Genomic DNA, 27,276 nt, shown 5'->3' with positions numbered 1-27,276 from the left:
GGGAGTGAGAGGTCTTGAAACACTCTGCCATATTGTGCAGATCCATTAAATAGTCCATCCCAACACCACCACATCACAAATTTCCTACTGGAAACACTCCATTCTTGAAACACTCCGCCATATTGTGCAGATCCATTAAATAGTCCATCCCAACACCACCGATTGTTGGCTTAGCCTGGTGTTGGCTTAGCGGTTCGGGTGCCAGCTTGGGATCCTATGATCCTGGGTTCGAATTCCGGTCGATCGCTGAATTAACGCCAGGGGGGTTGACTCAGCCTGTCATCCTTCCGAGGTCGGCAAATTGAGTACCAGTTCACTGGTAATTCCCTGTGTGTCGCAAAAGGCGACTAACAGGGTTAGCGGCAGGAAGAGCATCCAGCTGTAAAACATTGCTTCAAAAAGGGGACCACGATTCCCGAAAAAGGCCAACCCCCGCTCTGTGGGGGAAAATTGCCTCTAAAGGCGGATCCCAACACCACCACATCACAAATTTCCTGCTGGAAACAGTCCATTCTTGAAACACTCTGCCATATTGTTCAGATCCATTAAATAGTCCATCCCAACACCACCACATCACAAATTTCCTGCTGGAAACACTCAATATTCAAAACAAGACAACAGCATTTGCCAAAGTGAACACTTAAATTTATTAAATTAATATAAAGGTCCAGCAGTTATAAAATAGTATATTATATTTATATTTAAACTATATACACAATCATCAATGGCAGCAAAACATATATATATATATATTTATATATATATATATATATATATATATATATATATATATATATATATATATATATATATATATATATATATATATATATATATATATATATATATATAATGCCGTCACACAGTGCATTTATTGTGGGTTCCAGCAGTCCTTGGACAATCCTCAAGCTCGCACCGCCTTGCTCCCACCGCAAGCGACAATCAGCATCCAGAATCGAGTTCGCAACGAAATACTGACTCGGGGGAGGTGAAAACATAAATAAATAATAATATACTTATAGCATTTTGCTGCGTTGGGAGGAGGGCGTTGTTTGACTCGGGCGGACTGCAAACACCACGTGGTCGAATGCAACCGCTAAGGAAACCCCTGGAAACGACCTGTTTCAGTTAGGGACAGCACATGGCGAAGGAAACGGTGCGGGTGTTAGTTTCGTCGGACTTTTGCAACTTGTGTTTGTGTACCACTTCCTCGCAAGGTAATATATAGTCGGTGGCGAATAAGAGGAGCACTCGAACAAAGCGAACAGACATCTGCATAGGCTAAAAGGAACCAAAACAGTCAATTTCTTTGTGGTGTAGAAAACGAAACAATGCAACAGCAACAACAACAACAACAAAAAAGAAAAACACAAAAGTTAAAACTATGTGATTCAAGTATTCGTAGATCATATCCACAACAGATTAAATTATAACACTCTCCGATATGAACTCTGTAATATTTACAGTTAACACTCTCTTGATATTAAGTTCGTCCCTGAGTGTAAAATGGCAGGTTAACAAAAACCTCCGTGTGCAAGTTTGAGGCTCAAATGAACTTCCTGAATCTCCGGTATCGTTTACCTCATTGACACAACAAATCACCAGCTCGCCGCACACCTTGGGCACTCCCACGAACACCATTGGGCATCACCGATCGGTCAACCATAGTGGTCGACGCCGAGAGACAACGGGCAGTTGTTGCTGGGCCGCAAAGGGCTGCGACGTAATCTGCCGTGACGTTCCACGAAATGCGGGAGTCGTAAGTTATAGCAAGAGGTATGGGTACAACCTCACGGGCAGGTAAAGCTAGGCGTAAGATATATCATGAGGTAATGGATGCAAGTGGATTAATTATAGCGAACAGCCTTTCAAGTTAAGTGAACTGGAATACCTCACCCAGAAAATCCTCCTTTCGACGAATGTGGGTTGAAGACGAAGAAAATGAGAAGACATTTTGCGACAGTAAGTTCAAAAGAAATATTGAGAGCAAACACTTTTCGCGGTTAAAAAAAAGAAGGTCTGCTTCCATCAATGCACAGCTTAGCACATCCATAGTTTGCACCGCTGCTGGTTGCGAGTGAAACGCATATGTGAGCATTAGGATTGTATCATTGGCCAAAGAGGAAACACTTCCAAAGTTTACTTCAGACGGACAGGGGAAACGGACGATCGACGACGATCAACCGAAGCGTTCTCGTACGAGCATCATCAGTTTCTTCTTTCCTTTGTACGTTTGCTTTAAGTCATCCAAGAAACGCGTGAACTGCACATGCCCGTCTGGTGCTAGCATGAACGCCTCTCGGGCCTTCCCAAGAAATTCGACAAACTCACCGTAGTGACGCGGTGAGATTTGCGCAAGGCGCGAGCGTGCTGTTGCTATGTAGGCTGACAGAGTCATGGCCAAGAGTTGCCTCAAAGGAGGCCGGTCGATGGCAAGGGGTACAACACCCACCCGACCGCACGTCCTGCGGCCTAACACGCCGGGTGGGCTGAGAGTGCATCGTCGAAGTACGTCGGAGAGAACGGTCGGACAACCTACACTCTTGATGACCAGTGGAATCATGGCGGCGAGCTCGTTGCGGCCTAGAGAGTGACTGAGCGCACAGGCCCAAAGGACGTCATTGACAGCCGGGTGGCCTTCCTGGTTGTAGGCCACCGTGAGCCGGGACAATGCTAAGCCAGCGAGTTTATATGCACGCAGTGGGTAACCACGATGTTCCATGAAACGTGCCACGGCAAAAAGCTGCAGGTAGCCCAGTGCCCCAGCGTCTGCAGCTTCTAAGACCACACGGTAAGCTGCGTCGAAGGCCCGGGGATCTGGCTCGCAAAGAGTCAGGGCCGAGTAAGCACAGTTCTGGGGGTCCTTAGTAGCGCACTCGAGAGCCAGAGCTCGAGCCTGGCCAGCAAGCTCTTCCTGCTCCTCCTCGAGGCTTAACTGCTGCAAGAACAGACCGTGGGATGTCACAGCTGGTGCAACAATAGTTGTTGCTTCCACTGGTGTGAAAAACATCTGCCATCGCTGCATGATATTCATCAGGGTTGGCATCCCTAAGGGGTTGGTGGGGATGCAGAATCAGAGCAAAAGCAATTCTCAATTAAACGCACCACCTACATATTACATATGCTTCTCCACAACTGTTCCCATCCATTCTACTTACATCATGCTCACATTCTCTACTGTCCTCCAAATTCCCTTCCATTTCTCACTTTCCTTCTTCTCAACTTACCCTGGCAGTTCTCCCACATACATCGCCAAACTCTGACAGATAGAAGGGCAGCACAGAAATGCTCTTCCAAACTTTTCCAACAGCAAAAGACACCACTTCTAGTTCTTGAGTTAATCAACATCATGTAAGAATAGTTGTAGCTTCAAGCTTGCTGCCACTCACACCTGTCAGGTGTTGATGTCAATCACTTGGCAACTTACGGATTGTTCTTATTGCACCAAAAAAGGGCCGAAGGGTGGTGTGGTAAAAAGGAAAGGAACTCAGTAACACTATCGATTTGCAGGTTTTTTTAAGTCTCTCCAGCCATGATAAAAAATAACTGTAGGTGCCTGAGGTTGTAGGTGCCTATTACCTGGGGTAATATATAATGGAGGTGAAATTTTTCCTGAAATCCACGGTGTATTTTGCGGTGAAAGCTCATTCCGCTGCTAAATACATGCCGGGTAGCACTGGGAGCGAAATTACTTAAACCTGGGGTAATGAAAGGGAAATGACACTACCTCTTTGAAGTTGAGTTAATGGAGTGATGAGAGAGAGACACACACACATACACACATGACTGAGCGAAGCCAGCTGAGGCTAAGGCAGCGTTAATGTCATTCCCAGGGGGTGCCTGAAGAACACAGGGAAAAATCAAGGCAGTAATTCCAGCGATAAGGTTGAGGGTGTGGGGGAATGAGAGAGAGAGAGAGACAGAGAGAGAGAGAGAGAGAGAGAGAGAGAGAGAGAGAGAGAGACACACAGAGAGAGAGAGAGAGAGAGAGAGAGAAAAAAGAAGAAAAAAAGCCAAATTAGTTCAAGGAGAGAAATGCAAAGCACTTTGATGCATATAAATGAGGGTAGGGAAAAACTTGTTCTGGAAGTTTTGGAATAATTGGTTGGAGGTGAGCGAGATTGAAACTCACCCCTGACCGTGCAATGCAAGACTTAACAAGAAGAAATGATTAAGGGGAGCCATTTCCGGAAAGTCCTTGAGGAAACTCATGAAGGTTGAAAGCAGAAAGAAAGGGAGTGAAGGATGGGCACAGACGAGAGACTGTCGGTGCACGTCGCGTCCATCGTAAACTTTAGCAGAGATTTTAAGTCCTACATCATATTTTCGAAACTGGATCGTGATATGGCGAACAAGATTTATACCTCGTGCAATCCTTCAAGTGGGAAACATTGGGTCGATGGTGCACGTGAATGCTGCTGTCTCAGAAATATCTGAAAAAAGTGAATGAAGAAATAAATAATGAAAATCTCACATTCGAACAACGATGATGATGACGACGAGTACGACAACAGCAACTAGAACGGTACTCGGTAGAGCGCATACCTCCGCCTGTTGAACAGTTTCCTTTTGTATCCCACTGATAGGCCGGATCTGGATTCGGATCTGAACCAAAATCGAATCGGCCTGTTATTCTCATCTAACCAACTCATCCCCCAAGTTTGGTCATAATCCGTCCACAACTTTTTGAAACATCGTGCTTGCTATATATCGTTTTTGGCCATTTCACTCAATGGTGAAAAATGACTTAAAAATTAAAAAAACTATCGTATCCGAATCCATATTCAGATCTTCACCAAAAATCAAATCTATTTGTCCTCGTCACACACACAACCTCTCCACCAAGTTTCGTCCAAATCCATCCATAACTTTTTGAGATATCCTGCTATGTATCACCTTTCGTCCGATCTCCCAATGGTGAAATATCACTTAAAAAATCAAATAATTCTCATATCCGAATCCATATTCAGATCTTCACCAAAATCAATTCGATTCTTCCTTGTCACACACCCAACCTCTCCACCAAGTTTTGTCCAAATCCATCCATAACCTTTGAGATATCCTGCTATGTATCACCTTTCGTCCGATCTCCCAATGGTGAAATATCACTTAAAAAATCAAATAATTCTCATATCCGAATCCATATTCAGATCTTCACCAAAATCAATTCGATTCTTCCTCGTCACACACCCAACCTTTCCACCAAGTTTCGTCCAAATCCATCCATAACTTTTTGAGATATCCTGCTATGTATCGGCTTTAGCCCTATCACTCAAAGGTGAAGAATCACTTGTAAATTAAATAATTATCGTATCCGAATCCATATTCAGATCTTCACCAATATCGAATCGATTAGTCCCTGCCACACACCAAACCCTGTCTACCAAGTTTCGGCCGAATCCGTCCATAACTTTTTGAGATATCCTGTTCACAAGCAAACAGACAGAGATGAAAACATCACCTCCATCCACCTTCGGTGACGGAGGTAACACAGGTGCTTCAAAGCCCTAAGATATATTTATCATCATTTGTTTCATCAGTGTCTTTAGATGTTGAAAACGATTGGGTGGAGGGGGGGGCGGGGGGGTGAGGGGTTGTAATATTGAAAGCTACACGATATTTCCAGAAGTGGGAGGGAGGGAAAACAGGAGAGAAGTGAGGATATGTATAGAACAAAGTGATGAAGGTGGGATAGTTGTAGTTGTCTTGTTGCGAAAATCCTTCTGCTCAATCAAAACACCAGCACCACAGGCTCGCTGATGCTCTCCCAAATAATCCACCAAGTATTTTATTGCTTTGAGCGTTTGTGCAGTTTGTAGCCATCAAGTGGGGTTGGGCCTTACCCATTTCAGTAGCACAGGTCACAACCCAGCGCACCATTTCCTGTCTTCGCCAGTTAGCAGATTGCAATGTCATTCGCATCGTCTAGAAGAACACGAGACATCAGCAGAACACATTACCCTTTAGATGTACCCCCACAATGCAGCTGCAAAAGATAGGTAAGCTATATTCATATTAATAATCAGTGTTGGTAAAAGTATACAAACAAGTCTCAGTGCATTTCATAATACAAACAAATATTATGAAACATAATTGCATGTTATGCGACGATAAGAAATAACTTGTAATGAAAATCTGTATGATAAAAACAGTCTTACAGCTTTCACCTCTTCTGTCAAGCAAGGGAGACTACCTGATATGGGAAAACTATCGGGGATGCCTCTTCGTGGTGGTTCTACCTCCCAACGCAAGGCGGGGGGCAAATCTTCCCCATTCTTTCCTGCTGCCCGGATTCGTCAGAGTGCCGATCGGTCCCCATGGATCAGTCTTTCTCGCCTCTCATCTCACCTCATCTCATCTCTCATCTCCTTTCTTCTCTCATCTCACCTCATCTCATCTCCTCTCCTCTTCTCTCATCTCCTCTCCTCTTCTCTCCTCTCCTCTTCTCTCATCTCCTCTCCTCTTCTCTCATCTCATCTCAACTCATCTCCTCTTCTCTTCTCTCATCTCATCTCCTCTCATCTCCTCTCATCTCCTCTCATCTCCTCTCCTCTCATCTCATCTCATCTCCTCTCATCTCCTCTCATCTCATCTCATCTCATCTCATCTCCTCTTCTCTCATCTCATCTCATCTCATCTCCTCTCATCTCCTCTCATCTCCTCTCATCTCCTCTCCTCTTCTCTCATCTCATCTCATCTCCTCTCCTCTTCTCTCATCTCATCTCATCTCCTCTCATCTCCTCTCATCTCCTCTCCTCTTCTCTCATCTCATCTCCTCTCATCTCATCTCCTCTCATCTCCTCTCCTCTTCTCTCATCTCATCTCATCTCATCTCCTCTCCTCTTCTCTCCTCTTCTCTCCTCTCATCTCCTCTCCTCTTCTCTCATCTCATCTCATCTCCTCTCCTCTTCTCTCCTCTTCTCATCTCATCTCATCTCCTCTTCTCTTCTCTCATCTCATCTCCTCTCATCTCCTCTCATCTCCTCTCATCTCCTCTCCTCTCATCTCATCTCCTCTCCTCTTCTCTCATCTCATCTCATCTCCTCTTCTCTCATCTCATCTCCTCTCATCTCCTCTCATCTCCTCTCCTCTCCTCTTCTCCTCTCCTCTTCTCTCATCTCATCTCCTCTCATCTCATCTTCTCTTCTCTCATCTCATCTCCTCTCATCTCCTCTCATCTCCTCTCATCTCCTCTTCTCTCATCTCATCTCCTCTCATCTCCTCTCATCTCCTCTCATCTCCTCTCCTCTTCTCATCTCATCTCCTCTCATCTCCTCTCATCTCCTCTCATCTCCTCTCCTCTTCTCTCATCTCATCTCATCTCATCTCATCTCATCTCCTCTCCTCTTCTCTCCTCTTCTCTCATCTCAACTCATCTCCTCTCTCATCTCATCTCCTCTCATCTCCTCTCATCTCCTCTCATCTCCTCTCCTCTTCTCTCATCTCATCTCATCTCCTCTCATCTCATCTCAACTCATCTCCTCTTCTCTTCTCTCATCTCATCTCATCTCCTCTCATCTCCTCTCATCTCCTCTCATCTCCTCTCATCTCCTCTCCTCTTCTCTCATCTCATCTCCTCTCATCTCATCTCCTCTCCTCTCATCTCCTCTCCTCATCTCATCTCCTCTCATCTCATCTCCTCTCCTCTTCTCATCTCCTCTCATCTCAACTCATCTCCTCTCCTCTTCTCTCATCTCATCTCCTCTCATCTCCTCTCATCTCCTCTCATCTCCTCTCCTCTTCTCTCATCTCATCTCCTCTCATCTCATCTCCTCTCCTCTCATCTCCTCTCCTCATCTCATCTCCTCTCATCTCATCTCATCTCCTCTCCTCTTCTCATCTCCTCTCATCTCATCATCTCATCTCCTCTCCTCTCTTCTCTCATCTCCTCTCATCTCCTCTTCTCTCATCTCCTCTTCTCTCATCTCATCTCATCTCCTCTCTTCTCCTCTCTTCTTTTCTCTTCTCTTCTCTCTAATTCTGTTGTGGTCCTGACTTGGTGAAGGCATGGGTAGACCATCCTAGATGTAGGGATCTCTGAGTCGCTCCTGCGAGATCGATCGGCTGTCTCTGTGCGCGGGCTTGTTCGAGAGAAATGTCCGGGGTTATACTACAACACCAACAACAACAACCTGAGATGGGTGGGGGAAATAATCCACAACATTTAAAACGACAATTGTGAACATTATGGATCATTGTCAGCCAGGACATCTCCTGGGCAGACCATATATCGACGTTGGCCTACAAAACCAGCCGCAGACTGGGCATCCTCTGTAGTGACGAGTTATTTCTCAATAAATATGAGCTTCTTACAACCTACAAGGTCTTTGCTCGTAGTTAAATGGATTACGCGCTCCCTTCGGGTCTGTGCTCCCACTCACACCCATCTCGTTCTCAACATCATTGGGTCTTGATCTCAACATCATCATCTCCCAAAACTAATCAGTAGCACAGAGCCTGCTACTTTTTCAACACAGCCAGGTTGGTGGTCTCTCTCTCCGATTTGCCACGTTTCTTTGGGTCTTGCTCCCTTTGCTCTTTCATCCATCCAACTCTCTCCAGTCCCTCCGGGACACACGAGGTCTTCCAGTAATCCCTTCCTTGTGAAACGGCTAAATTCCAAGATGACTGCTCACCTCCACTTCTTTGGTTCTTCTTCCCCTCCACGTATGGAACCACATTGAGTCCGTTCAATCCAACAATTCACACCAAAGGTTCGTTTGCAGTACATAACCACCTCATCATCATTCTTACCTATGATCATTTCTACCTACATTAACTCCTTCTCTTCAGTCCATCCACTCCACTTGCAGGTCAATATGTTTCTTTCCCTCTCTTCTCTCGTCTTCCTATTTCTCAATTCCCTCGTTTGCGTCAACCTGTTGTGCCACGACTCCACTGTCAGTGCATTGTCACTCTTAGTGTTTTATCTCTCTTCGTCCCTTTGCTCTGAGATATTGCATGCAGAAGTAGGAAATAAGTGCAACATTGTGCCCAAAAGCAAGATTGTTAAGTCCATTGATGACAGTGTGTGACTGGCTTCATGTTCACAGTGCGGTGATTGCAAAGTTGTGACAACCACAGAAGTACAAAAATAAGCAAAGATGTTGTTGGCCCAGGAGGGGGAGGGGGCCCCTATTTGTTAGTTATATACGGTGGGACTGGTGCAGGGTTCTCAGCTAAGAAAATTTAAACTGAGAAAAGGAAGAGAGGGAGGAAAGGATCCGGCTTGTACAAAGCAAACTTGAGGACAAGGAGAGGGGATGGGTGGATGGAGGGGGGAATTCCAGCATATTTATATACCTAATAGATAGCCCTTTGAAGACAAAGACTCAGGTCTGACATCTCAATCAGAGAATTGAGTTTACCAAGGAAGTTACTCTTCACATGACTTAATGTAATCATCGACGAAGGAACCGAGTAATGAAGGGGGAAGCAAGAGAAACAAAGCAATAGAGTGAAGGGAAGAGAGGCATATAAGGGGTCTGTAGGAGGGCGGAAGGGTACGATAGAAGGTTGAACGAAGGTTGCATGTCCCTGGGAAGACCATATACCCACACAATGCCATTTCTCATAGTCTCCATTGCTGTGGTTAAAGCGTTAGACGCGGCCTTTTGTGCACGAGAATCTAAAGTTGGTTGAGCTCCTGCGGTTGTTGGCAATTCTATGATCTCTGCACGTTGCGTCCCAATTGCACTCAGTTCTTCTCTGAAAGGTTTCATTGACTAGAGTTAACCTTAATACACAATATGTATTAAAAAGAAAATCAATCAGCCCAATTCCTCAAGCTTTACAAAGGACAATCCCACCTGCAGGCCGAGATAGAGTGCCACACTCAGCATCTTGCAGAACTGAGCTCCTTCTGTGGCCACCTTGAACGCGTCCTTGGCAAGCTTAAAGATGAGCGTCGGTGAGTGGATGTGCGTCTGGATGGACTTCAGCACAAGCCGCACCCGCATGAAGTCCCCTGTGACGAGCCGTGACATCAAAGCCACCATTACAGTTTGCTGTTCAAGGTGACTTCATCTGCTGCCTGTCAATTTGAACAACAAGCAAGGCGCTTTCATCCCATGCTGGCGCTTAGCGCCGGGAACAAAAGGCAAGCCATAGGATAACTGAGCCCGGGTAGGGAAGTAATCAATGACATGAACACAATGACCAATGAAGATAACTGCTATTAACATGCAATCGGCCTACGCCGCGTCCACAAATGAGTGGAGTAACAGGTTAAAGTTTGGATTCTTGGATTAAGTGGCAGGGAAATTCAGTTGCATTGTGCTACTTTGAGTTGTGTGGTTATAGGTTCGATCCTCGCCAATTTGGGTCTTGTTGTGAAATGCTGTTCTGTCCCTGTGCAGTGCTCGCATTGCAGCCACTTTGTGGAACACTGAAGTCAGGCCCACTCTCCTATCTGTAATCATTCAAGCATCTTAACCATAAAAATAAGGGGTCTTTCGTACCTGCATGAGGCCATATAAACTGTATGATCAGATAAGGCCTATCGTTTCGCTGAAGTTTAATCAACAAATAGCAAGTTGCACTTTACAAACATATTGCATACCAGAGAGTCTCTCAATGAGGACATAAAATGAAGTGAAAAACGTGAAAAAGGATATTTTTACACATAGTTGTTGTTATTGTTGTTGCTGCCATCGAGGCTGTGGTTGTTGTTGTTTGTGTACTCCTTCTGTGTACTTCATATACATATATATATATATATTTATTTATTTATTATTATTGCTTCACAAAGCATTACTTCACAAAGCTTCACAAAGCATATATAATTTATATGCTCCTTCTGTGTTCGGCACACTTTATTGTCCCCCGTCGCACCGCGGAACGAAAGGGAGGCTATGGTTTTCCCCTCCGTCCGTGCGTGCGTCCGTCCGTGCATGCGTGGGTGTGTCCATCCATCCGTGCGTGCGTGCGTAAGCGAAGCACCGAATTCTAATTTGGTGTGTGCGTGCAACCCACGTCAAAATCCAAGATGGCCGCCGCCATGTATGTCTGAACCTTGTGAGCGGAATATCTTGAAAAATAAGCGAAGTACCAACTTCTAATCTGGTGTGTGGGTGTATCTCGGCATAAGGAGGAACGCTATTGAAAATTGGGTCACCACATCAAAATCCAAAATGGCCGCCTTGCCTCTTCCACTTTGTCAACTCACATCACTTCACCGATGGGGGACCTAGGCGTAACGCTTGTTCGAAAGGGATCCTGCTGTCGTAGTGTAATAAACAAGAATGACCACACTGTGGTCACAAGTCTCGTAACGGGCCGTTTGAGAAACACACATTTATAGCACTCTTAAAAGATGAACTGCACGATTGGTAAACATATTTAATGCGCTATTAAATTATTAACTCTACACCTCTCATCCATGTCAGCCTCCACCACGGTTGTGTCAGAATGAGCTGATTTGTGACACTGTCACGGATTGTTACCCCCCAATATGGGACCGTTCAAAAGTATGTAACTATTTCTTTTTGAGGAGGTGAATACCGTACGTGCTCAAAGGCTTGATTAAATCATACAAATAATTTTTGTTCGCCATACGATTTGATTTTTTGGGGTCCCTCGTCGTGAATAACACTCGACCCAAACAAAGCCAATGGAAATCTGGTGCAACAAACCTGGGCAGTGTATAATCAGCAGAGGCCTACAGGCCTGATGTTTTAGGCCCACTGGAAAACCAAGATGGCGGCCATATTATTTCGTCTGGGTGCCATGGTGAGGGGAAAAAGTGAAATATGTGGGTGGGGTCCGACCAATGGGTGCACATTTCAAAAATCGACCCCAACAAGAACAACAACAGCAATGCTGAGCTCTTGTCGACCTGTGACACGTCGCAGGTAAAGACGATTCCGTTAGAACTGCTACATTAAGCTCCTAGTCCTGCGAAAAGGCAATCTCATGATTAAATGGACACGATTTTTTACTTGTTTGAATTTTTGTTCCAAGTAAATCGATAATTAGCTTTCCAACGGTACCATTTCTATTTGACTATGACAGCAGGAACCCTTTCAATAAAGCGTGATGGATACACATACAGACTGATGCTGCTTCTTTTAGTAATGTATGAATGCATAAATTGAAGTTCTGTAAGGATGTTCATTGTAGGTTAGACAAAGTAACAATAAATCTGCAGACCAAACAGAGTGCCACACTCAGCAGGGGGTTGCTGCACGTGAACGTCAGATGGGCAATTCCTCCATCCAGTTCATCAAAGCTAAGCTTCCTGAACCAGATACATTGTGTTTTACTGTTTTATTACCTCTGCCAAAGAAGGTGGACAGAAGCTATATGTTATCACCCCTGTCTGTCTGTTTTTTGTCTGTGAGCAGGATATCTCAAAACGTAAGATGGATTCGGATGAAACTTGGAGGACAGGTTGGGTTTGTGACTAGGATGGATTGATTCAATATTAATGAAGATCCGGATCAGGATACGAGAATTTTTTAAATTTTTTTACAACTAGTCATTCTTCATAATTGAGAGATGGGGCTAAAACGATATGTAGCCCGATATGTCGAAAAGTTATGGACGGATTATGACAAAACTTGGTGGATGTGCTGGGGAGGTGGCAAGAATAAGCCAATTCGAATTTGGTTCAGGTCCGGATCCAGATCCAGCCTAACAGTGGGATACACAATTTAAATTGTTTAGCCTGGCGGAGGTTTGCGCTCTACCGAGTGCCGCTCTAGTTTCATATCCTGTTTTGCTGGTCGTGTTGTTTGTCCAATATTTTGTGCCAAACGATATCTTGTTTTGTTTAATCATCGGCCTTGGTAAAGTCCAGCCTAAGGGTTTGGCTAATCGGGTTGGTGCTTCTGCCTCCATTTTTGATCGCACATGCTTCGTTTTCCCTCCTTTTATCCCAGGTATTGTTACTTCTGATCCCTCAGCTTAATCCTTTCCCTTCCTTGCTCCAAAAATACAAACAACTAAAAAACTCTTCTTCACTCCAAAAAACCCCCAAAACCGAACTCTATCGCCCATGCTCAGTTACTCCTTCATTCTCTCTCCCTTCTCCTTTTCAATATCCCCAAACTGAATCTTCACGGAATAAAACGTTTCTTCCTTTAAAAGCTCTTATCATAAAAAAAAACGCTTCAAAAATGTATTTTAAAATGCCTTACTCTCCTTACTACTCTGTCAGGAACAACCTGATCATTCTTTTTCTTCTTCAAAATTTCTTCCCTTTATTTTTCACAAGCCTTATTTCTCAAAAATTCTTCTCTCCTAAACACTTAGTTCATCCAGCCACCTCTTGCACCTGCAGCCCGATTTTCCTCAATAACTTCAACCAAAAACATTTTTACCACACCTGAAGTCTGGTGGTGTATCCCGTTTGGGAATCTTGAGACGTCTATTTTGCAGAGGTTGTATGTACATGATAATAAATTCCCTTCCATGTCCATTCATGGTGTCACACCCCTCCATGTGAGTACCGTCCCCCACATCTGCTTCCCCCTCATCCCACACACTCTCTGCTTCCCCCTCATCCCACCCACTCTCAAGATTCCCCCCTCGGCCTGCCCCTCTCGGCTTCTCCTTCCCTCCTCTTCCCCAACGAGTTTCGCCAATGCCAGGCAGCCTCCCAGCTCTTCTCTCCTTTACCACATTCCCATGCTTCCCCAGCCCTTCACGCCCCTCCCCAGGCCTACACCCCCCAGCTTCACCACAGCCCCGCACCCTCTCAACTTTGCACTAGCCCTGCAGCCTCCCAGATTCACCATAGCCCCACACCATCCCAGCTTCTCCCCGCCAGGCACCATTTCCTTGCTCCTTTCCACATTCCTGCACCGTCCCAGCAGGTCCTCCTACCTTGTCCCTAGCTGTGTGGATCTCAAACATCTGATGCTTCCGCTCCAACTTAACATCTCTCAATCCAGGCCGCGATCGACAAAACCAGACATCATCTGTTTAACAGAAACCTTCCTCCGACAGGATGTCCCCGACCCATTAGTGTCTCTCTCTAGCTATTGTTTCCTCTGGTTTGATTGACCTGAACCCTACCCTGACGGCAGAGTCACACTATACATCAAGACCTCCATTTCTCACTTTCCGTGTACTCCTCTTACACTCTGGCCGTGACTTCCCCTCCCACTCCCACCTCATGTTTGTCTGTGTTGTACCATCCTCCAAACAGTGACGACTCCACCTACAACTCTCTCTCAGATAACATGGACCAATCTTTAACCACTCATCCAAACTCTCTCTCCCTCATGGGGCAATTTCAATTGTCGCCATGCTAATTGGCTAGGACTTCTGTCACACAATAGGACTGACTCAACCTGTAAACTTTCCCACCTGGGTTTTTATCAATGGCAAATCCTCCCGTCTGGATTTGCTTATGACCACCTTTCCCGCCAATGTTCCACTGCTTTTCCTCTGCTCCAATTGATTCATCTGATCATGTGCTTGTGAAGGTCAACATCTCTCTGGCCATTCTCAGAGAACAGCCTCAGTACCAGCAAGTCTGGCAGTTCACTCAGGAAAACTGGCAGGGACTGCAAGTAGCCACGATACTTCAAGACTGGTCTTCCGATATCTACCACCCCTGATATTAACTCAGCCGAGGAATTCTTCCACAGAATCAATCTCTCTCAATCTCTTTCTTTCTCTTTCTTTCTTTCTCTTTTTCTCTTTCTCTTTCTCTTTCTCTTTCTCTTTCTCTTTCTCTTTCTCTTTCTCTTTCTCTTTCTCTTTCTCTTTCTCTTTCTCTTTCTCTTTCTCTTTCTCTCTCTCTCTCTCTCTCTCTCTCTCTCTCTCTCTCTCTCTCTCTCTCTCTCTCTCTCTCTCTCTTTCTCTCTCTCTCTCTCATCTTCAGTTGCTGACATACCCATCTTCCCACCCATGGTACACGGAATCCTGTCACGAGGCAGTTGTCTTGAAACAACTTGCATTCTCCTCCTGGAAGAATCCGACTGAAGGCAACCTCAGATCATTCCACAAATCCCACAACAAATGCATGTCCACTCTTAGCAGAGCCATAAAACAACATCTGTCCAACCTCAAGATTGAGCTATCAAACTTGTATCCCTTCTCTAAAACCAGGTGGTTCCTTAATAGGTCTGTCTCTGGAGTATGCTCCCCTTCCATTCTTTCACTCTCTTCAAATGGCACCACAGCAGACTCCGCTCGTGAGAAGGTCGAATGCCTCAATTCTGTGTTTGCTTCAAAATCCTGTCCCCAAGACCTCACTCTCTGTACCCGTCCTTCCCTGTTGTACCCAACTGTTCCTGGACTCTGTATTTTACACCTGAGAAGGTTGAGAGCATTATTTCAACCTTCAACTCTGATTCTGAAATTGGATCGGATGGCATCAGCTCACGAGTCCTGAAAACCTGCTCTGCTGCTCTTGCACTTCCTCTTTATGCCCTTTTCACCTGTAATTTACCCTAGGTCTGCTCGGAAGTCAGCCAACATCACTGCATTACACAAAAAGGTGCAAAAACAGATCCCCTCAACGACAGACCTGTTAGCTTACTTCTAATCATCAGCAAGGTCATGGAGTCCATCATCGAAGTTGATGTGAAAACATTCCTTTTATACAACGACCTCATCTCAGATCATCAATTCCTGATCTCAGACCTGGTCACTCTACCTTGGACATGCTGCTCCTACTCTCCCAACAATGGACGGAGGCCCTCAATGTCGTACATGAGATCAGGTCCATCTCTCTGGACATGTCTAGTGCTTTCAATATACTCTAGCATCCCGCCCCACTCCCTAAACTCTCTGCCCATGGCATCTAAGGCCAACTCCACTCTTAGGTTACTGACTCTCTCCACTCTCATAGCCAATGTGTGGCTCTCAACGGAACCCTTTCTTCTCCTCCACCTGTCAAGGCTGGAGTATCCCAAGCTATATTCTCGGCCCCATCGTATTCCTAATCTTCATCAATGATCTCTCTGACTCTCTGGAAAATCCTCTCTATCTCTTTGCTGATGTCTCTACCCTATGCCATGACATCCATCATCCTTCAGATAGACAGGGAGCAGCCTCTTCACTCTTATCAGACCGTGAAAAAAATAATCACAAACTGGTCAAACACTTAGAAGATATCTTTCAATCCTGACAAATCTCACACTCTCACTCTATCAAAAACTACCATCTGGCAAACTCTCCTACATACTTTCTTAACAATCCTCTCAAAGTTCAGTCATTCAAACTCTTGGCTCTCACTATCAGCCATGATCTTACTTGGGCAAACCACATTTCAAAATTGGCCTCCAGAGCCAGACGCTGACTGGGTATACTGCATCGTACAAAATCGTTCCTTGGCACACCTGAACTCATATCCACCTACAAGGCTTTCAGCTTGATGGAGTACTGCTCTCCCATCTGGGCTGGCTCCCCTGCCTCACATCTTGCTCAGCTTGACACCATGGAAACCAAGGCCTTCAATATCATGTGAATCTCCCACGATGAAGCTGAATCTATGGGCCTATAACTTTGCCATCACCAACAGGTCAGTGGTCTATCTGTTTTCTTCCACCTCCTTCCTCGCCTTGCACCCTCTGACCTCTGTGCTTTGCTCCCCCTCCCCCACCCTCCCCAGGTATCTGTAGGACACATGTGGTCTACCAGAAAACCCATTCTAAAGGAACTCCCAAAATACAGAATCACTGCTCACCTCCACTTATTTACCCACCTGTGGAATCAACTTTCACGTATTCTTAAATCTCATTCTTCCCTCCAGGTCTTTAACTAAGACAGCTGTTCACCAACATCTCAGATCATCCTCCATCCAAAGCCACGCTATTTTCGACCCCCGTCAATCCCTCTTCCCCCCCCCCCCCTCCAAAAACATTTTGGCTTCTGTATCCATCTTGTCCACCCCTTACTTTCTCCCCTACCCCTGACCGTTACCCACATCCATTGTTGTTCATCACCGTATGTTTTCTCCCTCAGCCCTGCCGTTGGCATTCCCCCCTTATCTTTCTGCTGTTCCTTTTGTTATGTTGTTCCTTTTGTTTTGTTGATCCGTTCTGTGTTCTAGCTCTTCCACGAGCCTTGACTCTGTGTACAATAAAAGTAAAATGTAAGTTGAGATTGCGTTAAGAAGAAGTGAACACAAAGCATCAGTTAAGGGCCTAGTGGCCTCAATGTGTCTGTACCAGGCCCGGTGGCGTAATGGTTACAGCATCCGCTCTGAGTGTGCGAGGTTAGCAGTTCATACCCTGGCTGAATCATACCAAAGGCTTTAAAAATGGTACGTGCGGCTTCCTTGCTTGATGCTCGGAGTTTTAAAGGGATAGGGCACGGACAAACAACCATTGTGCAGGCTTGATGGACCTAATGGCCTCATCCTGCATTGAAGTTCCTTGTAAGAGAATACATGTTATATCCTTGTACAGAGCCAGTGGATTCAGGACAACCCAATTGCTTTTCTGAAGCTTAACAAAAACAAGATTTGAAAATCCATTAGCATGTCAAGGTGTTGTCAAACATGGAAACATAATCGATGCAGGAACTTAACATTATGGTGAAAATAAAACACGATGAACCCTCCTATGCTGAAGGTCGTACAACATAAATAATGTCCGAATCGACAGGAGAGCGAGTTTAACACACCTTTAGAGAGGTGTGTGGATGCCCACACTTACACAAAGCAAGAATGCCATATTTCCCAAATGTACATTTGTATGAAAAATGGATTTTTTGTTTTAATGAAAGCCTAAAAGGAAATATATAGAAGGTGTTGAAAAAAGGGGCTTGGGCAGGAGGAAAAGATAACTAAACAAACACTTTCTTTCTCTGGTACTCTGATAGACCTTGCGGCTTGCACATATATCACATCCAGGGCAAGGACAGTAGAAGACATCAGTATACCTTAATTTACAAGTGATAAAATGGGAAGTCCAAACAGGAAAATCCAAAATGCTAAATAAAAGGAAAAACCGAAAGATGGAAAGAGTGTCCCAATGTGTCCCGTACAAAGGTAAGAAGTGATGATAAAGTTTGGGAAACGAGAGGTGCCTTCACAATAATTGACTGTGGGTCATGTCGCCTGCTACAATTCCACCAAGACAGAACAGAGGCTGCACTAACCTGATGAGCCCCGGAGGGTAACTTGGTCACCCTTGATTCAGTTTCTAGGTAAACATGTTTCACCAGACTCGATGACGTAATGAGGAGAGCATCTGCTCTGAGTCTGGTAGGTCGACGGTTTGATGTCCCGGCTAAGTCATACCAAAGACTAAAAATGGTGCACGGTGCTTCCTCAAATGATGCTCAGCATTTCAAGAATAGAGCACAGACAAATCCTGTAAGTTGGCATCCCATGAGGAGGAAGGGAGAGGGTGAGTTGGTGAAATTTCTCTTAAATGTCTTTACAGAGTGCAGATGGAAAAGCGATGTCATAAAGACAGTGTCGCCAGTACCCAGAGTGCCCCCCACGAAGTTGCATCACTTCCCCAAAGCTCAGCGGTTGTGTTGTCTGGTCAGGTCCGGTGTTGTCTCAAGTATTTATCTGAAAGTGTGTCCATGTGATTTGTGTCGTAGCTCCTCCACGAGTCTTACACTATATTCTTCTAATGATTCTGATGTACCCAACTCTGTTACAGAGCGTCGGTGCTGCCGAAGCAGGTTATTGGCAAGGGTTATGCTGGGTGGTTTGCCATTGCCTTCCCAGCAGTAGTTAAGGCAGGAATTTGGAATTTGGCCAGTGTGCTGGCAATTGCTCACCTTCGCGAAGGACACTGTAGGATCTTTAACGTCCACCAAATAACGTCAGCAGAGACGGGACACCCAGTTTCAACATCCATCCGGCGGACGGGGACGGCACACACACATTTATGAATCACCCTGCCTGTGAAACACTGGTATGACAGTTTATAGTTGGGTCAGGATTCAAATAAGGCTAGATAGCGCAGAGACGAGTGTGTGTATCTCTAGGCCATCCTGCCAGCCCGAGACTATATTAAAGTACAAAATTAAGTAAACACGAGAGCGACGTCGATGGTGTGCCATCACAAATCTCCATACTTCCCACCTAAATCAAAGTTGAAAGATGGCAAAAAGTTCCACCAGGAATGTCCCAATATCAAATTTTGAGTTAAGAAAATCTTCTGTTTTGATCCTTGCGCCCCTAAGTCTCCACCCATTAGGGCATGAACCGGGGGTCAAATCCCAACAAAACCGTTACATAATCTATGCATCCCCAAATGTTGATTGCATATACAAAGTTTCATTAAAAACGTTTTAAAAATTGCACGCAATTGCATTTTGGGTATTTGACCTTTTGACCCACACATTGGGCGGTGGGCCAAAAAATATACCGCCTTCGCAATTTCTTGCCATGTGGTGATCATAAGCAAGGAACAGGTTGCTGTGAAGGAACAGGTTGAGATGGTTTGGTCATGTGTTGAGGAAGGATGAAAGTGACTGGTTGAGAAGAGTGATGGAAGTTAATGTAGAAGGAAGTAGAGGACGGGGAAGACCGAGAAAGACTTGGCTAAAGATGGTGGAAGAAGAAATGCGGGCAAGGGGGTTAACAAGGAGAGATGCAGAAAATAGGGAAAAACGGAGAAGATTGTCATGGGGACCGCAAGGCTAACCCCCGCTCTAGCAGGGAAAATGGCCTTAAAATGCATGTTGTTGTTGTTGTTGTTGTTGTTGGTGATCATAAGCAACCGCTTAGGAGGAGCTAGCGTGATGGACGGACAGACAGACAGAGGCGATTACAACATCCATCTTTTCTTTTAAAGCATGGGAATAATAAAAGCAGAGAGTTCCATCTGTTGTTGGTGAGTGGCAGATGCCACACATGGTGCAATGGTCAGGTCATGAGGGTAATTCAATATAATGTTGGTCATCTTTCATCCAGATTTATAGTCCATGTAGCGATGTTATATAATGCAGTTGATAGGAGGTTTGAATGCATGACGGAACTGAAACTTGCCAACAAAACTGAGATCAGAAAATAATTCCAATCCAGACATATATCACGGCAAACCAAGAGATTACGGCTCATGATTGAGGATGAAGAGTTTGGGAAAGTTTGGGAAATGGATGAAGAGTTTGGGAAAGTTTGGGAAATGGATGAAGAGTTTGGGAAAGTTTGGGAAATGGATGAAGAGTTTGGGAAATAGTCAGTTTGCCAAGGAGTGTGAGAAATAAAACTATACATCATAAGAGTTGTTAAATAAGTATCATGAAGTAGAATGCAATTTGGAGTATTTAAGAGATTGTTGCTGCTGGAAGACATTCCGTTTCTTTTACAATTCCAGTTCACCTTTTCAAAATTACTTTTTATTTGAGGAAACGCAAGCTGCAACCATTCTGAAAAGCTCAAATCGTCGGCCAACAGACATAGATTAATGTAATCATTTCATCTTGCAGCCACACATGAATAGAGAGTGGCTGCAAGAAAGAAACAGGCCGTGTCTACAGGAAACGACCCCAAGGGACTCGATTTGAAATTGGAGAAAAGCATCAGCCCATTGCAGTTAAGTGCATGGCGTTCTGATTGGCTGACCACAGGTGGCCAATAGGAAGCAAAGCTGAGTGCATAATATTGTCGAACACGTGATAGATGGGACTGGTGTAGAGAAGAAGGTTCGCAATAATGAATTATGTGATTCAGGAGAAAAACATTTGGATAGTAAACTCAGGGGCCATCTATATATTATGTACACATGGCGGTCAGGAATAATTAGGAAAAACAATTTGAGGAAAGGAAACATTTCGGGGATGGGGGATGACGGGAAAGCAATTTGGGGGCTGGGTGGGTGAGGGTCAGAGTGTTTGAATACAGGGTTGAAAAGAAAAGGTGAAAAAGGGAGAATATATAGGGAATGGATGGAGGTTATGATAAAATTGTGACATTATGTCACTGACCTTCGACTGAAAAGATCTGATCATGATTGGCTACCCTAAAGGAATATTGAAAGGTAATAAACATAGGATTATCCCAATAGATTTAATCAACTAATATCAAGATGCCCTAAAATCTAATATATATATATATATATACAGTCACGTGAAAAAGTAAGTACACCCCGTGTAAAGTTTTGACTTTTTCAACATATTTCAACATACAGCTATTTGATCTTCATTTCAACAATATTGATAGATAAAGGTGATATAATATAACAAATATCATGAAATATTTACATTTTGTAGTCCATTGTATAATTTCAATAAACATAAATACAAATTTCGCATTTGGAAAAAGTAAGTACACACCATGTAAAGTTTTGACTTTTTCAACATATTTCAACATACAGCTATTTGATCTTCATTTCAACAATATTGATAGATAAAGGTGATATAATATATCAAATATCATGAAACATTTACATTTTGTAGTCCATTGTATAATTTAAATAAACATAAATGCAAATTTCGCATGTGGAAAAAGTAAGTACACCCCTACATTTATCACTACTTCAAATACCTAAAATTAGAATCAAGTGCACCAGCTCAGGTGCAAATGATTAGAACATCGTTAGAGAGGATCTTGGAGGAACCTGTCTTACTTAAACCTCAGACATTTAGTTTGGTTTGCTCTTTGTTGGTGAAGTGTGCGGTGTCACCATGCCTAGATCAAAAGAGACGTATTACTGGTGGCATATGAGGCCTTCAGAAAGAAGGTCATAGATGCCTTCGAGTCTGGGAAGGGATTTAAAAAGATCTCCAAACAATTTGAAATCAATCATCGACTGTCCGGAAGATCATCTACAAGTGGAGAAGATTCCAAACAACTGTCAACTTGTTCAGGCCATGCCGCCCTAGCAAGTTCAGCCCAAGAGCAGACCGCAAGATGCTGAAAGAGGTCTCTAAGAACCCCAGAATGTCATCACGAGACCTACAGGTAGCTCTTGCCACTGTTGTTGTCAAAGTGCATGAGTCTACCGTTAGAAAGAGGCTGCACAAATTTGATCTGCATGGGAGGTGTGCCAGGAGGAAACCTTTGCTGTCCAGAAAGAACATCAGGGCAAGACTAAAGTTTGCCAATGAACACCAAGGCAAAGACCAGCACTTCTGGAACAATGTGCTCTGGACAGATGAGTCAACGGTAGAGCTATTTGGCCAGAGTCCCAGAAGACATGTTTGGTGAAAACCAAAGACAGCATTTGACCACAAGAACCTGATGCCAACTGTAAAACATGGTGGTGGAAATATTATGGTTTGGGGCAGCTTTGCTGCATCAGGGCCTCGGCAGCTCACCATCATAGAATCCACTATGAATTCTTCATTGTACCAGAGGGTGCTTGAGGATAATGTGAGGCCATCTGTCGGAAAGTTGAAGCTCAACAGAGGGTGGACCTTGCAACATGACAATGACCCTAAACATACCAGTAAATCCACCAAGGAATGGCTGAAAAGAAAGAAATGGAGGGTTCTGGAATGGCCAAGTCAAATCCCGGATCTAAATCCAATCGAGATGTTGTGGGGGGATTTGAAATGAGCTGTGCATGCAAGAAACCCCTCAAACATCGCACAGCTGAAAGAATTCTGCATGGAGGAGTGGGCAAAAATTTCTCCCAGTCGATGTCAGAGACTGGTAGAGAGTTATAAGAAACGCCTACTTGAGGTTGTTTTTGCCAAAGGGGGCAACACCACCTATTAGAGCCAAGGGTGTACTTACTTTTTCCACATGCGAAATTTGCATTTATGTTTATTTAAATTATACAATGGACGACAAAATGTAAATGTTGCATGATATTTGTTATATTATATCACCTTTATCTATCAATATTGTTGAAATGAAGATCAAATAGCTGTATGTTGAAATATGTTGAAAAAGTCAAAACTTTACATGGGGTGTACTTACTTTATCACGTGACTGTATATAAAGCTCTTTCTAACCACTGACTGATATTAATGCTCAGTACCTTCCGGGTGTCATAGAAAGTAAAATTTTGTGTGCCGATGGATGTCAAACCTGATACACCGGGAAATATCCAAGAACCATCGGAAAACAATTTTAAATGAAAATGTACGTAAAAAACCGTAAACGCATCCGTTTATATGTTCGATACCCTTCAGGGTGTCGTAGAAAGCTGAAATTTGGTGTGCAGATGGACATCGATGCCAGTACACCAGGAAGAATCACAGAACTATTTGAAAGAATATGTAAAGGAAAATCTACGTAAATAACCGTAAACATGTCCTTAAAAGTATAACCTCAATCAATATGTAGCATTTGAAAATTGTAATTTCTATAACTGTAAACTGTGAAATAAACATGAAAGAATGTCCATAATTATAAAAAAAAGAAAAAGCGTCCGTGAATGAAAGTTTACGTAAATAACTGCAAGCATGTCCATAAAAAAAACCTCAATCAATATCTTGCATTTGAAAATTGTAATTTTTATAACCTTAAACTGTGAAATAATCATGAAAGAATGTCCAGAAATAAAAAAAGAAAAAGCATCTATAAATGAAAGTTCATGTAAATAACTGTTAAAGCGTCCGTTTAAAAAAAACCCAACCTCAATTGATATCTTGCATTTGAAAATTGGAATTTCTATAACTGTAAACTGTGAAATAAACATGACAATAATGTCCCTAATGTAAAAAAGAAAAAGCAACATAAATGAAAATACGTAAATAACCGTAAACTCATCCGTAAAAAAAACTCAATCGATATATAGCATTTGAAAATGGTAATTTCTATAACTAAACTGCGAAATAAAGATCTCGATGAAAATTAATGTACAAACAGTAAACGTGTCCGTAAAATACATAAATAAATTAATCTACATTGATTTCTAGCAGGAGGTTGGTGATGTTTGCCGAGAATCATAAAGCTTCTATTTATTATGTACCTACATACAAAGCATGGTCTGTTATTGCTTACACAACGTGTAAGCATACCCCACTCGTGCATATGTATAATATATAGTTAAGATCAACGGCCCATAGAGAATACATGCTTTGTCCAAGTGTTTTACAAATCGGCCGTCCCGACGTTTGATTGAAGGACGAAGGTGGCAGGAATTTTTCATTCGTTCAGGGTGCCGGTTATAACTCACCAACTCTTTGCTGCAAGACACCGTGGTATATTTAATGACCACCAGCTGATTGCTGGCAGAGGGAACACAGCTTCACGAGCATCCGAGGGGAGACACACCCGATATGCGAAGCACCAATCTAAGTTTATAGCCGGGTCGGGAAATGAACCCAGACGAGACAGCTCAAAGGGTAAGTGACAGCTCAAAGGTAAGTGACAGCTCAAAGGTATGTGACAGCTCAAAGGTAAGTGACGAGACAGCCTTCTGCACTATCCTTTTATGCCTCAGACTCTAGCTAAGGCCTGAAAACTTAACTGTTTATTAAATCGTATGATCAGTGGCACCTACTGATAGTCTGTGTAACATATGGATTAACAACAAAATAAACAACAAGAATGAAAGGAAGGAGAAGAAAGAGAAGAAGAAGAAAGAGAGGGAGAAACTGATGAGACGAATAACATCATTTATAGTTCTGACATAATGTTTGGAGAATGCACTCCAGACAGACTAGGAAATCATTGTGCTTACCCTTGGCGGTGGTGAGCATGGTTGAGGCGAGTTCGCACTGCTGAGATTCCAAATGACCCAGAGTGACCCATGGGAAGGGCCAGTTGTGCGGCAGGGCTGGGGCGGCTGAAGGCTGCATTCCCTCCCAGTCTGGCACTGAAAGCTCAAGGACCGGCAGCCTGGTGAGCACACACATCGCGTACACACGCACTTAGGACTGAAGCATTGCTATTGGTGCGGTGCAATTGCTTAGTGGAACCTTTGATAAGAATCGACCACCTGGCTTTTCCAGGGACCAGCTTCAGTGTTTTTTTATCCTTTCAATGCAAGATCAAGAATATTGGCTCGGTCAAAGAAGAACTCATTAATTCAAAGTTTCTCGATGCCCTTACAGAGGTATCATTGCAACAACTGCCCAGATCGCTGGTAGTGGTCAATTGTCTGCAACCTGAGAAACATGTATCCCCAGTACTGTGCTGCCAGTCTATAATGGATGTGGGAGAAACATGTCCCCTGTTTTAGTCAGTGTGTGCAATTTATTCAACTGTTCAGTCCGAGAACTTGCAACATTAGTTGCCAAATTGCTTCGAGCACACATCGGCACAATTCTAGAGTGATTTCTGCATCATAGTCATACATACAGTGGAAAACTGACATAATCTAGATGTTGTATTCACCCAGCCAAAGCTATTAGTGAAATTGTAACTTTCAGTTGGACCATCCTCTTAATGCCATAAGTGAGAAATACATCCTCAACAAGGGGAAAATATTGATGCTTGATGTGATTCTAAGCAAGCATTTCCTGCAGGAGTTGTGAATTTGGGTAGCGACGAATTTCCATGAACGAAAAATACAGCAGAGATATGGTAAGTTGCTACGGCCTGCAGAAATCTTGAAATTCAAGCACACTAGTACATCTAAAAATCAAAATGACTGAAATATATATAAAAAACCCTACGATGTGTTGCTAAAACATAGGAGCAACACCCCTGGTGCTCACCTGGTAGAATAAACAGTATACCACACTGAGTAAAGGTATTTTATACCAGTTTCATTGGTTGCTAGAAGACAGGGCAGCATGTAGAGCCATACGAACATAATCATAGGACTTTAAACAAACAAACAAAAAAACTATTTTGGGGGGTAACCCCCCCCCCCCGCCCCCTCCTCGCACCTCCCCGTGGGGCCAGTTTTTTTTATGCCGTGAACAAACTTCGATACATCATGTGTGATGAAGGTTGTGGTTAAGTTTCATCGGAATTGTGTGTAGTTTCTGAGAAGAAAGCAAATATCTATTTTGGGGGGTCAAACCTGGACCCACTTTGACCTCCCATATACGCCCTTAGACTTCGATTTTCTTAGTGCCGTGAACAAACTTCGGTACATCATGGGTGATGAAGGTTGTGATGAAGTTTCATCGAAATAGTGTTTGTAGTTCCAGAGGAAAAAGCAAATTCCTATTTTGGGGGGTCAGCCCTGGATCAACTTTGACCCCTGCTAAACCCCCTTAGACCCTGATTTTTTTTTAATGCCATGAACAAACTTTAGTCACAACATAATATATATTATTTGTGCCAAATTTGGTCACAATCCCATCAGTGATTTCGGAGAAGAGGTTGCAAGTGTTTACGGACTGACAGACTGCCTGACAACGCACCACCGCATAAGCACCCTGGAACTTTGTTCCAGGTAGGCTAAAAATCAAGTATGAAATGGTTTTTCAGATCCCCGCCACCCCCCACCATTTGGACAAAGAACTTTTCCTCAAAGTTGAGGATACCTTGGGGCTTGGAAGAAGCTTTCCATGACGTGAACGCTCATATGCTGACAACTATTTAATCTTGTTGCAGAAGGCTGCCAGGATAGATCAGGGGCAGCACAGTTGCCTTTAAGCTGCCAAGTCTGGGTTTGATTCCCCATCCAATTATAAACGGTCACACAGGTGTTTTGCAGGCAGGGTGTTGCATCATAGGGTGTGTTATCTGTCATAAGTGAGATTAAGCTGAGGAGGCCCCTGCTAGCATTAGTTGGAGGTGAATATTAAAGATCTCATGTTGTCTTTTTCAAGGAGGAGGAAATTGTGTGCTGGCACCCCAGCATAATTCCAAATTCCTGCCCACATAACTGCCTAGAAAGGCAATGGCAAACCACTTATTGCATTGCGAGCTATGAACTTTGGCAACATGGACCTACTTTCAGGCATAGAGAAATGCCAGGTGCATAAAAAGGCCCCTTTATATAAGGGAATGTGCCATGTGGCAATGTATAGAAAAGAAGAGACATTCCATAGCTTGTAGAAAATGCCAAAAATACAAAATAAGGGGCATTCAAAAATCCCGTGTGCATGCTGGACTACTCTTGTGTTCTGAGGAGGAACCAAGTAATGCTCTAGAAAAGTTCATATAAAGGGGCGCCAATTTGATTCATACAGCTGCATGAAGAAGTAAATGTATTTTATTTGCCAGATGTAGGGTGCCCCTTCTGACATCAAATCCTTCCTCTTCTCCAATGGCTTGATCTCGGATCATCAATTTGGATTCAGACCAGGTCAATCTACTCTGGACATGCTGCTTCTGCTGTCTCAACAATGGATGGAGGTCCACAATGCCAAACAGGAAATCAGAGTTGTCTCCCTTGACATATCACGTGCCTTCGATACGGTCTGGCACCCGCTCTACTCACCAAACTCTCCTCCTATGGTATCCATGGAAATCTCCACAGATGGCTGGTGGACTTCCTCTCTGGTCGTAGTCAATATGTGGCCCTGAATGCATTTCTCTAATCTCCCCTTCCTGTT

General features: G+C 43.8%; 1 protein-coding gene across 2 annotated transcripts in view; it reads right to left on the bottom strand.

Annotated features, from left to right (window-relative positions):
* Positions 1-623: 623 nt before the first annotated feature.
* The window catches only part of LOC137425193 (zinc finger SWIM domain-containing protein 5), a 237,436-nt gene continuing 210,783 nt past the window's right edge, over positions 624-27,276 (bottom strand). For both annotated transcript variants that reach the window (XM_068113368.2, XM_068113377.2), the window contains exons 11-14: positions 24,501-24,658; positions 9,810-9,967; positions 5,844-5,925; positions 624-3,048 (exon numbers count right to left, since the gene is read on the bottom strand). In XM_068113368.2, the coding sequence (XP_067969469.1) occupies positions 2,180-3,048; positions 5,844-5,925; positions 9,810-9,967; positions 24,501-24,658 (1,267 nt within the window). In that variant the 3' untranslated portion in view covers positions 624-2,179. The remainder of the gene's footprint in view (positions 3,049-5,843; positions 5,926-9,809; positions 9,968-24,500; positions 24,659-27,276) is intronic.

Source organism: Myxine glutinosa, chromosome 1 (genome assembly GCF_964187855.1).
Source record: "Myxine glutinosa chromosome 1, kmMyxGlut1.1, whole genome shotgun sequence".
Lineage (NCBI taxonomy): Eukaryota > Metazoa > Chordata > Myxini > Myxiniformes > Myxinidae > Myxine > Myxine glutinosa.
Note: the sequence above shows the minus strand (reverse complement) of the source record. Positions and strands in the feature narration are given on the sequence as shown.